Here is a 13,504-nt window from a genome sequence, read left to right as displayed (position 1 = left end):
TGAACCTCAGACAGGAGAAATTAAAGGTCTGTATGAGAGTGCAACTGACAGGAGAAAAGGGCTCTGAGAATAAAAAAGCGATAGAAGAATTGTTGGAATGTGCCTTTAAGGGATATCAGCATGACATCAGTAGAAGGGAAATGTGTCATGTGATCCAGATATAGTTTCACTTTTGCTTTGAGCAGAGCACACACACACATCTCTGACGTCTTCAAGCTTTATACCTACGTATAACTGTTCTTGCGTGCCTAGTCTGAATAAATGAACCCACAATGTGTTTATTCAATTCCTTATGAGTGATTGGTGCCTTGTGCTTTGTACAGTAAATAAGCCCAAGGTATTATATCATTATAATAACACAAAGATCTGTATTTATCACTCATTAGGCCAAATCTTCCTGGAAAGCTAATGATGTGTTAATGACGTGCACCATTATTAATGCACAAGTTAGCCAGCAAGCTCCCAGAAAGCTCTGAGTTACACAGCTCCAGACGTTACTGGTCGTTTTTTTGTGGTTTGCCTTGAACAAATACTTAGCCTTTGCCCTTCACTTACTTTAACGAATTTGCTGGATTTGTATATTAATTGCCGATTAAACTCTCCGCAGACAGTTAGGGGTCAAAATTATTAATGGAGCCCTTTCAATGAGATGAGGATTGTTAATACGATGCCAAACAATCTGTCTGGTGCTGAAAGAGAACAAAACTGTTGTGTTACAATCTTTGTGCATGCAGTAATTTATTGTTAAAGATTTCTAAATGATCACATTTTAAGCATTTTTTTCCACTTACTTTTCCTTTCTGTCTCCTTTTCCAGCTGAAGGGGGTCAGCGCAAATTGTAACAGTACACTGTATTGTAAATTGTACACCAAGGCCGCACTAGCAAGAATTGGTTCCAACACCTGAGCACAGTGCATACACTCGGTAACACTGCCCGAAAAGGAAATCCACACATATTGAGTTCCTGATCTCAGTCATGAAGTTCTCAGGATCTCTGAACCTCAGGGTCGTGTTGCTGTACAGCATTATCATCCAGAGGTGGTGTAACCTCTAGTCTGCGCACTTTAAAAAATTCATTTATGGGATGTGGGCATCACTGGCTAGGCCAGCAGTTAATGCCCATCCTTATAATTGCCTTGTGCTGGTGAGCCGCCTTCTTGAGTCACTGCAGCCCACGTGCTGTAGGTACATCCACAGTGCTGTTAGGAAGCGAGTTCTAGGATTTTGACCCAGCAACAGTGCAGGAACGGTGATATATTTTCAAATCAGGATGGTGAGTGGCTTGGAGGGGAACTTCTAGCTGGTGCTGTTCCCATGTAGCTGCTGCCTTTGTCCTTCTAGATGGTAGCGGTCATGGGTCTGGAAGACGCTGAATAAGGAGTCTTGGTGAGTTGCTGCAGTACATCTTGTAGATGGTACATACTGCTGCTACTGTGCATCGGTGGTGGAGGGAGTGAATATTTTGGATGGGATGCCAATCAAGCGGGCCTCTTTGTCCTGGATGGTGTCAAGCTTCTTGAGTGTTGTGGGAGCTGCACTCATCCAGGCAAGTGGAGAGTATCCCATCACACTCCTGACTTGTGCCTTCTAGATGGTGGACAGGCTTTGGGGAGTCACACTATCTGTTTGTGTTCCCCTTTTCCATGTATACTTTAAATGCCTGTGAGTGGTTCTGGGGGGCAGGTTGTCATGGTATTCATATGAAATTGTTCAATTATGCTTGTGTACGACATTGGAGAGGCACAACGTGGCTAGCGTTTCCCTCCTGTGTTGGGCTGCTAACATATGGTGGGATATCAATAGCAACTTCAAACTGCTTTGTATAACAGTGCAAGCCTACTCAGCTGTCTCCATTGTTGCAATGTAGGCTGCTACAGGGAGTCTAGCTTGGACATAACACTAGAAGTTTCAGCATGGTCACTGAAGTCCAGTCGTGTTGCATTTGTTGTGGACACAGTTCACAGGAAAAATGTGAAAACGGTTTGGTGCACATCTCAGCTGGACTGTGACCCAAGGGGACTAAAGCTAGGGGCAAGTTAAAAATAACATCCGTATCTTCAAGGCAGCATTTACATTTTATTGTAGTAAGGTTTGAATCGGCAACAGCATGCACACTTAATAACTCACCCACTGAGGAGATATGAGGAGGCTTCGCTTCTCATCTGAAAGTAGTGGGAAGCAGACTTGTTCGTGATGTGGTTCTGGCGCTAATTTTGTTTATAATTTCGTGATAAGATATTTATAGGAACAGAAGCATTTACAGCACAGAAGGAGGCTATTCGGCCCATTTCGTCTGTACCAGTCGAATCCAGACTAATCCCACTTTCCAATTTCGACCCCTGGTCCTGTAGTGCAAAAAAACTTCCCCCTAAATGCTTATGAACATTTGACCGTCCCTGTCTCTACTACATAGATAGCGATATATATGTAACAAGAAAAGGTCAGGGTTATAATCTCTGACAATTAACGACAGGTTTCCCTGGATGGGAGTAGGGATGAGTCACTATTGCTTGGGTTTGCTGCGGTCTCTCCCTCCAGCCAGTGGATGTTGCTGCCCTCTTGCGACACAAGGGCGGAATCGCCATTTATTCTGTGGCAATATTTTAGTGTCGCTAACAACGTTTAGCAAATGTTTTGTTTACACGCTCTGCGGTGCAGTCTTTATCTGTCTGACTCATTACAAGTGGGGAGCAGTAGCCTGGTGTTTATGGCACTAACACTGGCAACCCGAGATCATAAATTCATCAACCCCCCCCGCCCCCCCAAACAACCCAGGTCGAGTTGTGCAGAAACTCATTTCAATAAATGTGGTGATTTGTACGCTGGCATGAGGGTAAATGATCATGAAAAGCTGCTATGTTGTTTATAAACAGATTAACATCGTGACAGTGTCCTTTAGAAAAGGTCCTCACACCTCTACACTGTCTGACCTCAAACTGATCCCAGTCTTACACTTTCAATCCCCGTAGACCAAGAAAAATGCTACCACAATGAATGATGTCCACATCTAAAAGCCAAACAATTTAAAAACTGTATTTAATATGTGCGTTTTTGAAAATTATTCCAGGTTAATTCAATGAACATGTCACTGGAACCGAACCCGATTAAAGTAGATTTTTTTTTAGTGGACTTTTAATGTAGCCGATAAAACCCACAAACTTTGGGGAACAGATAGAATTAATTCCAAATGGAACATAAAACTCCAGAAATGCCAATAGCAATCGTACTAATGTATTCATCGCACATTAGCTTGTGAAATACCGGGCGGTAAATCAATTCCTGTTAATATGAGTTTTGTCGTGAGCAGCAGTGCTGGAGTTCCGACAGCAGAAAATGTAAAAGCTTAGTCAGCGTCTGTCTAGTGTATACCGATCGACCGAGAAATGATTTTAATGCACCAACAACTCTGTCTGTCTTGTTTACTTGAGCAATGTTCATTGTTACTGTGTTTGTGACCGCATAGTCAGAAATTAAAAGGCCCGATTCATCCTCATAAAATGCTGGGCTATTTGAACTGTCAGATACTTCATGTGTAATCCAACCCTGTCAGGAGACTCGGCGTGGGGGAGAGTACACTGTCACATTATTAATAGTATTCACCTCAGTAATGGTATTGATACAAGAACGAGACTCTTGGGGTAGTTTCCCGCTCGTCCCCAACCCCAGTCCCCCAGCAAAGCAAAATGCTGCGGATGCTGGAAAAACTCAGCAGGTCTGACAGCATCTGTGGAGAGAAAGGCAAGAGTTAACGTTTCGAGACCGTGTGACTCTTGAAGAGTCACACGGTCTCGAAACGTTAACTCTTGCCTTTCTCTCCACAGATGCTGTCAGACCTGCTGAGTCTTTGCAGCAATTTTTGTTTCTGCACCAGCAGAGTGAGATGGGTCTGCTGCTGCAATATTACCAGCGCAGGGCCACATCACCTGCTGCACAACGTGTAACACTCTGCAGCCTTCAAAAACAATCCAAGGCTGATTAATCTGGCTAAAAGCTAACTGTTGCATAAACAGAATGTCGATCATAAACCAATCATTTACAGAGAAACACCCATTGCTACAGCTGCTGCATCCTAACTCAAAGTCACTTAATTCAAGCTATCGACAATTCAGAATGCGGCTCCAATTTACATTGCTTAATTCACATTACCCAAGCAGTCACATTTTAGCGCAAAATGTGGCAGCTTTGATTATGCCAGATTGAATTTTTTTTTCTGTTAAGATAGTACCAGCTCCTGGCGTTACGCCATGTGAGTAACATGAGCTTGTGGAGCCCAGTCAGAGAGCTGTATTTAACGTTTCTTCCAAAAAAAAAAGAGCTAATTTTGGAGTTGATTTAGTGGGATGGAGGGAACAGAGAAAGTGCGTTGTGCAAAAACCGATGGGGTTTGGGCATGGCACTGAACATGTCGGGCAATTGTAATGAGGTTGCATAATGCATATCAGGTAGCAAACGTGCCCTGTGCAAATGCCGTGTGACAGTGAGATGCTCCTGATCAGGGACGTTCCAACTCGGCTCACTTGTAAATTCAGTCAGGGCTGTGTGCCACTGAACATGGAGGCTGCAAACACTGGGGGAAGCGCAGGGGGCAAGATCCCTGTCCATAATGACTGTCTAATTACCCCTGCTGGCCAGTGATGGTGTGTCACCATCACGACCCTGCAGTTAGGCTATGGAATATTGCCACCGCTGAAATCCCTCTCTCTCTCCGCTATCTCAGGCGTCGTGTTAAACCGCCTACAATAATTAGGATGACATTCTCTAAAATAGTTAACTTCACGCCAACTAGCAAGCACCCGCTAGATCTCCCTTCAAGGAAGGGCTCAGACAGGCCCACTGATGCCCCACACAGCCCAATAGCCCGAACGGAGTCAACACTTATGGGCTCCGACATGACAAGGTGAACACTTTGGGCGCAATGGCAGTGGAGCTCCCCCAACCCCCTACCCCACTCCTTCCCCCCCCCCACCACCCCATTCCTCCACCACCCCCCCTTCCCCCAACCCCCGTCAAACGAGCTGAGCGGTGTCAGCGGTTTGGGGCAGAGTGGGGGAAATAAAAGAGTTTAAACCAGAAAATAAAGGACCGCTCCGGGTTGGTGTCGGGGTGGGGAGTAAACCAGGAGACTTTCTGTCAGAAATCCACAGATATAGGGGAAGGTCAAGCTGGAAAAAAACGCCCGCATTTTAATGACTGGGAACAATCGCCCCCATTGTAAATTCGTCCTAACTTTTTACAATATCTTCTTTCACATGCATCAGTCTCTCCAAACTCTCTTCCTGCCTCCAGGTTTCCCATTTAAAGTTTTCCACGTATTCCGGTTGTTTAATTATGTCAATTTCAGAAACAATCCTCAGCCCCAATTTCCAAAAGGTTGGGAGAGTTCGGGTATAAGATTAGCGATGGGCTATCTTTTACCGACATCCCCCCCCCCAACACTCTTCACATACATTTGATTTAGTTGAGGGTGGTGGAGGGCGGTGCTCAGAGCCGGCTGCACTGGGTGCATGGCGATGGTTTGATCGGTTAAGTGAGGGATGGGGTGTCCCTCTCTCCCTCTGGCAGCTCCTAACAAGGATGAAGTTGACAGGAGGCTGCTTGACCGTGTGTGAGCTGTGGCCAGGCGTTTGACGTGCTACTGATTCTCAGACACACACTGTCCCGCTGTTTACTTTCCACAAGCGGCTGGGTCCTGCAATGACGCCAGTTGCAGCCCCTATAAAAAGGCGCAGGCGGAGCTCGGCTTCTCCAGTTGCTACTGGAGCTGCCTTGAGGAACTTTGCCGCAGACTCTTCCACCCCCCTTTCGGGATTTTTCTCCCCGTCCGCCCTGCAACTCGGCTTTTTCCCCCCCTCTCGGGTTATGATGAAGATGTCGCCCTGCGAGGCTGAGTTAAACATTCCCGCTAAGAACTGCTACCGGATGGTCATCCTCGGCTCGTCCAAGGTGGGCAAAAGCGCCATCGTGTCGCGTTTCCTGAGCGGCAAGTTCGAAGATCAGTACACGCCGACCATCGAAGATTTCCACCGCAAGTTCTACAGCATCCGAGGCGACGTTTACCAGCTCGATATCCTGGACACGTCGGGGAACCATCCCTTCCCGGCCATGAGGCGCCTCTCCATCCTAACAGGTAATAATCCCGAAATAAGCAGCGCCCTTCTCACTCCCACCCCCTCCCACCAACTTCCAAACTTGCAGAGCAACAGGCTCTGAACTCTGAGATATATATATATATATATAGATTCTTATTCCCTCTGGGAGCTGAATATTTCAACATCCTAAATATTACGTTTTAAGCTTTAAATTTAAAATCAAGCAGCCAGCAGTTAATCTCCTCTAACCCCACTCTGTTTCTGGGCTGAACTGAAATCGGAAAGTGCTGGGAAAAGAAAACTCCCACATTCAGTCCTGAATTGTCATCCTGGGCTCGAAACATTAACTGTTGTTTCTCTGCACAGATGCTACTGAACTTTGTTTTTTCCCCCCTTCCCAGCACTTTCTGTTTTGATTTCACATCTCCAGTAATTTTGATTTAAAGTTATTGTTATTTTTTTTTTGGGAGGTGGGTGAGCTGTTTTGTTAAGAAGCAGGGGGTTTGGGGGTAGGGGAGGTTGTTAAACTTTGTGAGCCAGTGTTGTGTCTGGCCGTGCAGTAGTTTGATCAACTTGTGCTCCCCGTTTTACAGGCGATGTCTTCATCCTGGTTTTCAGTCTGGACAACCAAGACTCCTTCGAGGAGGTCCACCGGCTCAAGCAGCAGATCGTGGAAACCAAGTCCTGCCTGAAGAATAAAACCAAGGAAAACATCGATGTCCCCATTGTCATCTGCGGCAACAAGAGTGACCGGGACTTTTACCGCGAGGTGCCGAGGGAGAGGATTCAGCAGCTCCTGGACGGTGACTCCAAGTGCGCTTACTTCGAGATCTCAGCCAAGAGGAACGCCAACGTGGACGAGATGTTCCAAGCCCTGTTCACCATGGCCAAGCTCCCCAGCGAGATGAGCCCGGACCTCCACAGGAAGGTCTCGGTGCAGTACTGTGACATCCTGCACCGGAAAACCTTCCGGAGCAGGAAGATCAAAGACGAGGACGCCTACGGCATCGTCGCACCCTTCGCCAGGAGACCGAGTGTGCACAGCGACCTGATGTACATCAAGGAGAAGGCGATCGGCGGCGGCCAGGCCAGGGACAAGGACAGATGTGTGATCAGCTAAAGTCGCGTCGCCTTCACCGTTTTATTTTTTTAACTTGAAAGAAGACGATTTGATGGATCCGGAGGGGAAAAAAAAAGGGAGAGAGGATTTGGGGGAAAACAGGTGCTCCCGCCCGTATCTTCGCAGCGTGAACCTGGGAAGGAAAGAGAGAGAGAGAGAGAGAGAGTGAGGAAGTTTCCAAAGACTAGCGAAGTCTTTGGGTTTTCTGCAGAGGGCAGTGCTCCTATATCCCGGTTAGGAGGCATTGTCTCTCTAACTGCTGGCCACACTGGGGCAGGTCCAGCAAGGACTGAAAATAAACCATGAACACACACACACACACACACACACACAAAGTGAGAGGCTATTTTGTCGCGTCTCTTAAGGAATGTTCATTTTGTCGTATTGACTGTGAAATATTTGTACTTGATTCTTTTTTTATTTAAAGTCAATATATTGTAGTCTTGATGTGTACAAATTTCTACATGTAGTGCAATGAGCATCAAAATAATTTGTTTACAGTTGCCAACAATTTGTTGCATTTTGGCAGTAAAGTTGTACTTGAACAATGAACAAAGTCTTAATTTTTTAATAAATGTTTTGAAATGAAGTCTGTGTTCTGTTGTGATCTCTATTACTACTAACTTTCAGTGGAAACAATAGATTTCATATGAACAGTCATCCATTTAGATTTTTTCCCACCCCCTCCCTCCCCCCAAGCGCCAGCCTGTATCTTGTACTCATGTTTTGCTTTCAGAAAGCACTGGCGCTTGTTCTGCTATTAACACATTCGGCTATCTGAACTTTTTGCCACTATTAACACCTGCTTTAGTCTTTAACGCTAATGTCCATGACATTGTTGTCATTTTATCTCTCCTGACCGCCAACCTATCCCTGACCTTCTATTTTACTCCACCTGCACTGCACTCCCACCCCCCCAAACCTTGTGAACAGCAGAAAACGCATCATATTTCTATCTCTTCAGCTCTGGAGAAGAGTCAGACAGGCTTGAAAGGTTGACCCTGCTTCTCTCTCCATAGATGCTGCCAGACCTGCTGAGGTTTTCCAGCATTTTCTGTTTTTATTTCAGATTTCATATTCATACAGGTTTGATTTGTGAACAGGCTCATGTGGTGATTCTGCAATCCTGCATGAGTTCATTTATTAGTTAAACACAGTAAAAAGAAGGTTATTAGGTAAGGTAATAACAGTCTTTAAAATTCTGTAAGGTCCTAATAGCGTGGATACAGAGAGAATGTTTCCACTTGAGGGGAAGAGCATAATGAGAGGTCATCAATATCGGGTAGTCACCAAGAAATCCAATAGGGAATTCAGGAGAAGCGTCTTTACCCAGAGAGGTAAGTATGTGGGACTCACTCCCACGGGGAGTGGTTGATTTACCATACAACACCCATGTAGCTCATGTGTGGGCAGCTTTAAATCTATTATAAGTGTATAGTATTTATGAAATGAAGGAGAAGCCAGGTAAGTATATGAGAGAGAAGGGAATAGAGGGTTACAATGATTGATAAGGAACAATGGAAAGAGGCTTGAGTGGAACATAAATGGAATTGTTGAGCCAAATGGCCTTTTTCTGAGCTATTCTATGTTAAAAAAAAACTGGAGATAGGACAGAGGTGACCGAACTAGGCAGGTAAAAGTGGCAGGGCATGTGATGAAACCTGCAGGCATATCAATCAATGATAAGAAAGATATCCCTGCCCAACATGCATCCCTTAAATAGCATGAGTAGAACAGATTAACTGGCCATTTATCTAATTGCTGTTTGTCACATCTTGCAGTGTGCAATTGGCTGCACGTTTGCCTAAAAAATGTGATTACACTTCAAATAATTAATTGGCTATAAAGCACTTTGAGAGAGACTGGGGTCTTGAAAGGTGCTAAATAAATTCAAGTTTCTTTCAATAGCTTGCCAGAGAACCAGTCAGTATACACAGGTCTAAGAATTCTACTAAATGATTTCACTGAAAATGAATTCACTCAACACAAGCTGGAGGAACAGCACCTCATCATCTTATTAGGCATTTTAGAGTCTTCTTGGCTCAACACTGAGTCCAAAAATTTTGGACCATGAACTCTGTCCTCCATTTTCATTCAGATTTTTTTTTTGCCAAGGTTTGAAACTTGTTTTTCATGTTTTTGATTTCAGACAGAGCTGTTCAATATTCTGCCATTAACACTTACTCTGACCAATGCTTTGTTTCTTTATTACAGCCATAACTACTCCCTTTGCCTTTTGTTCCAAGACATCATTGCCATTTAATTTCTTCCACCCTCTACCCTATCCCAGACCGTCCCTTTAGTTCATCCTCCCCCTCCCACCTTTCAATGGCATAAAACTCAATCACATTTCCAACTTCCTTTAGTTCCGGACTCAACGTTAACTCTATTTCCCTCTCCGCAGATGCTGCCAGACCTGCTGAGTATTTCCAGCATTTTGTTTTTATATCAAAACCTTACCTTAACTTTATTTGCAAACTAAAACATCATATCTTGCTTTGCTATATGGTGTATGAACAAAATGTTTATTTAATGCAATGATGGCATATTTCAAATCAACACATTCAGTTATTGCAGAACCTGCCATCTCACAACTAACTGGGAGAAGATGAGTTCTAAACTGGCTAATTCTATCCAATAATTAATCCAAATCCGTAAAATAAATGACATATTTGTCATTGCCTCAGTTATATTTAAATATTAACTGTCTGCAGTCCATGTCTCATGCTGTCTCTTGCTCCCATGCAAATTCCTTGCTGCATCACAAATAATATATTTCCCCTTGTGCTGCTTTGCCTCAACGGAGTTTGATTGATTACCTACACAGGCCTCCAATTTCAGGCTCTGTGGATGCGCCCTCATGTGGTTTCATTCTTACCTGTCTGATCAGAGACAATGAATCTCCATTAATGATACAAAAATGGTCCTGTCCCTATACTACTCAATACCTTCAGGGTTCTGCAATATGCCCATCCCCCTTAGCCCAATTCTTTCTCATCCCATCTGACCTGCTAGAAGTGTACGAGAGTATGCTTCTGGCCGGCAGCATGTCAGAATCCACGAGGAAAGGCATCATCACCCTCATCTGCAAGCACAAGGGGGAAAGGGAGGAAATTAGAAATTGGCGACCCATTCCACTGTTGAAATTGGACTATAAGATTCTGACCAAGGTCATCGCCAATCGGGTCAAGTCCGCTCTGGAATTGGTGATCCACCCCGACCTGATGTGCGCTGTGCCCAGCAGGAAGATTTCTGACAGCCTCGCACTGCTCAGGGATACGATTGGTTATGTGCAGGACAGGGGTGTGGACACCTGCCTCATCAGCCTGGATCAGGAGAAGGCCTTTGACAGAATATCACATATCTACATGGTAGATGTGCTCTCCAAAATGGGGTTTGGGGAGGGAATTCGCAATTGGATCCAACTGCTCTACATAAACATCTGTAGCACAGTCTCAATCAATGGGTGGGAATCAGATAGCTTTCCTATTAGATCTGGAGTCAGGCAGGGCTGCCCTCTCTCCCCTATCCTGTTTGTGTGTTGCATAGAACACTTTGCTGAGTCCATCAGGAAGGATCCAGGCATAAGAGGAGTGACGATCCCAGGCAGTGGAGGCACTCAGGTCAAAGCCTCCCTGTACATGGACAATGTCGCCGTCTTCTGCTCGGATCCGCTGTCGGTGTGCAGACTGATCCACATCTGCAACCAGTTCAAACTGGCCTCAGGAGCCAAGGTAAATGGTGGGAAGAGCGAGGCCATGTTCTTTGGGAACTGGGCTGACCAATCCTTTGTCCCCTTCACTGTCAGGGCTGACGGCCTGAAGGTGCTGGGGATATGGTTTGGAGGGACCGGGGCATGCGTTAGAAACTGGAAGGAGCGAGTGTCTATGGTGCAAAGAAAATTGGGCATGTGGGAGCAACGCTCCCTCTCCATTGCAGGTAAGAACCTGGTCATCAGGTGTGAGGCACTCTCGCTGTTGCTGTATGTGGCGCAGGTCTGGCCCATTCCAGGCTCCTGCGCGATGGCGATCACCTGAGCCATCTTTTGCTTTATCTGGAGGTCAAAAATGGATCGTCTCTGCAGTGACGTGATGTACAAGCCTCTAGATAAGGGGGGAAAAATGTGCCCAACATCGCCCTCATACTGATGGCCACCTATCTGTGCAGCTGCATCAAGCTGTGCATAGATCCTCGGTACGCAAACACCAAGTGTCACTACGTGCTGAGGTTCTACCTGTCCCCGGTATTGCGAAGGATGGGTCTGGCCACACTGCTGCAGAACACTCCAAGTAGTTGGACCGTGCCATACCACCTGTCCCTCATGGAAAAATTTATGCATAAAAACACCTTTGACCACAAGTCCATCAGGCAATGGTCGGCATGTAACGTCTTAGAGGTTCTGCGGGAAAAGGAAAGGGTGGATCCTGTGGGATGGTTCCCCGAGCAGACTGTCAAAGTCATTTGGCAGAATGCCTCATCACCAGAACTTTCCAGCAAGCACCAAGATGCATGTTGGCTGGTGGTGAGAAAGGCCCTCCCCGTCAGATCCTTCCAACACGCCAGGAGTCTCACCCCCTCTGCACGTTGCCCTCGAGGTTGCTGTGGTGGGGACGAGACCGTTGTTCACCTCCTTGTGGATTGTGTCTTTGCAAAGAAGGTCTGGAGAGATGCAGTGGTTTCTGTCAAAGTTCATCCCGAGCAGTTCTGTGACACAGGACTCTGTGCTCTACTGACTGTTCCCAGGGACACAAACTGAGACAAACATCAACTGCAGCTGGAGGATCATCAACTCGGTGAAAGACGCGCTTTGGTCTGCCCGAAACTTGTTGGTCTTCCAGTGCAAAGAGTTGTCCCCGACCGAGTGTTGCAGACTGGCACATTCCAAAGTCCAGGACTACGTGCTGAGGGACACACTAAAGCTTGGGGCAGCCACCGCAAAGGCGCAATGGGGAAAGGTCAGTGTCTAAGACCTTTCTGCCATTGTGCACCGAGGGGCTGGGAACTGTTGAGAGCCCCTCGGGTTGTACAGCTCACAATGAATGTATACATTGAATACTAATTGTATTATAATTGTATTGAAGCACCTCAGAGTGCAACATGATGTATGTTGATAACTTCAATACCATTGTCTGATTGTCTGTAATTACCATATTGAAATGATTGTAATATTCATTGATTGTATTGATGCACCTTGTGATCAATGTGTAAAAGTTGAATCTGATTGTACATTTTGTGATGGCGATTTTGAAATGTTTTGTAATGTTCTTCCAGATATTTTATGAGTAAAGTATATTTTTAAAATAAAAAAAACTCTTGGTGATACAATATGTAGGTTTGAGATGTGCTTCCAGATATATGCTGCTGACACCAGACTCTATCTGCAGCACCTTCTTTGATTACCTCAATGCTGTCAGATTACTGGCTGAGCAGAAGTGCCAAAACATTCTCCAGCTGAACAGAAGGAAGACCAAAATTGTCATTTTCAGCTCCTGTTATAAATTAATTCCCTGGCCAAGGATTTCTTCCTCCCCAGTAACCAGGTCAGACTACACTTAACTGGACAACATCTTCTTGACCTGTTCAATCCAGTCTGGGCTTCAAACCCACATCCTAAACATCACCAAGACCACTTACTTTAAAGCTGTGTAATGCTTTCTCTTTCCACTCCTAGCTCAGCCTCAGTGAAGTTAAATTTCTAAGAATTGTCTCTGTCACAGCTAAACTCAATTTTTTTTTAGTGTTCTCCTTCCTGACCTCTTATACTTCCCCCTCTAACTTGTCCAATGTTAAGACATCCATATCTCATCCTAAACTAAGTCCTGCTTGCCCATGTCCTCTGTCCTGGCTGATCAAAACTGTTTCCTTTAATCTCAGTACATTTTTAAATCTTCAGTTTCAAAACCCTTCACCGACTTACCTCACCTGAACTTTACATGGTCCTACAGCCTTATATAACATCCTATACTCCTTGGCTCTCTGATTCTGGGCTTTTGTGCAGGTCCTCATTTCACCCTACCATTGGTGTCCTACCTTCAACTGCTTGGCCCCAGTCTCTGGAACTCCTTCCATAATCCCCTTCCTTTGTTTTACACTGATCCAAGACCATTTCTTTGATCAAGCTTTAAGTTACCCTTCCTAATCTATTTCCTCATTAAACAACTATTCAGTTTCATTTTTTTCTACCCTCACCTGGGCTATTTCCTACATCAAAAGCATTCCATGAAAGCTGTGTGTGTGTACACTCTTTTAGTTTGCTCCTTTTTTAGCGTTTCATTAAGTATTTCTCCTCAGGGTG

At 45.2% G+C, this 13,504-nt stretch overlaps 1 protein-coding gene across 1 annotated transcript; it reads left to right on the top strand.

Annotated features, from left to right (window-relative positions):
- Positions 1-5,679: 5,679 nt before the first annotated feature.
- On the top strand, positions 5,680-7,798 carry rasd1 (RAS, dexamethasone-induced 1). The gene is made up of 2 exons (XM_078558689.1): positions 5,680-6,127; positions 6,683-7,798. The coding sequence occupies exons 1-2, from the start codon at positions 5,695-5,697 to the stop codon at positions 7,207-7,209; spliced, it is 960 nt and encodes a 319-aa protein (XP_078414815.1). The 5' UTR covers positions 5,680-5,694; the 3' UTR covers positions 7,210-7,798.
- Positions 7,799-13,504: the final 5,706 nt, after the last annotated feature.

The sequence above is a fragment of the Cetorhinus maximus genome, chromosome 15 (assembly GCF_964194155.1).
Source record: "Cetorhinus maximus chromosome 15, sCetMax3.hap1.1, whole genome shotgun sequence".
Taxonomy (NCBI): Eukaryota; Metazoa; Chordata; class Chondrichthyes; order Lamniformes; family Cetorhinidae; genus Cetorhinus; species Cetorhinus maximus.
This window is presented reverse-complemented; position numbering and strand designations above follow the sequence as displayed.

Coding starts and splice junctions, on each gene's coding strand:
- rasd1 (XM_078558689.1), top strand. CDS start 5,695: ATGACGCCAGTTGCAGCCCCTATAAAAAGGCGCAGGCGGAGCTCGGCT. Junction 6,128..6,682: donor GCGCCTCTCCATCCTAACAG/GTAATAATCCCG, acceptor CCCGTTTTACAG/GCGATGTCTTCATCCTGGTT.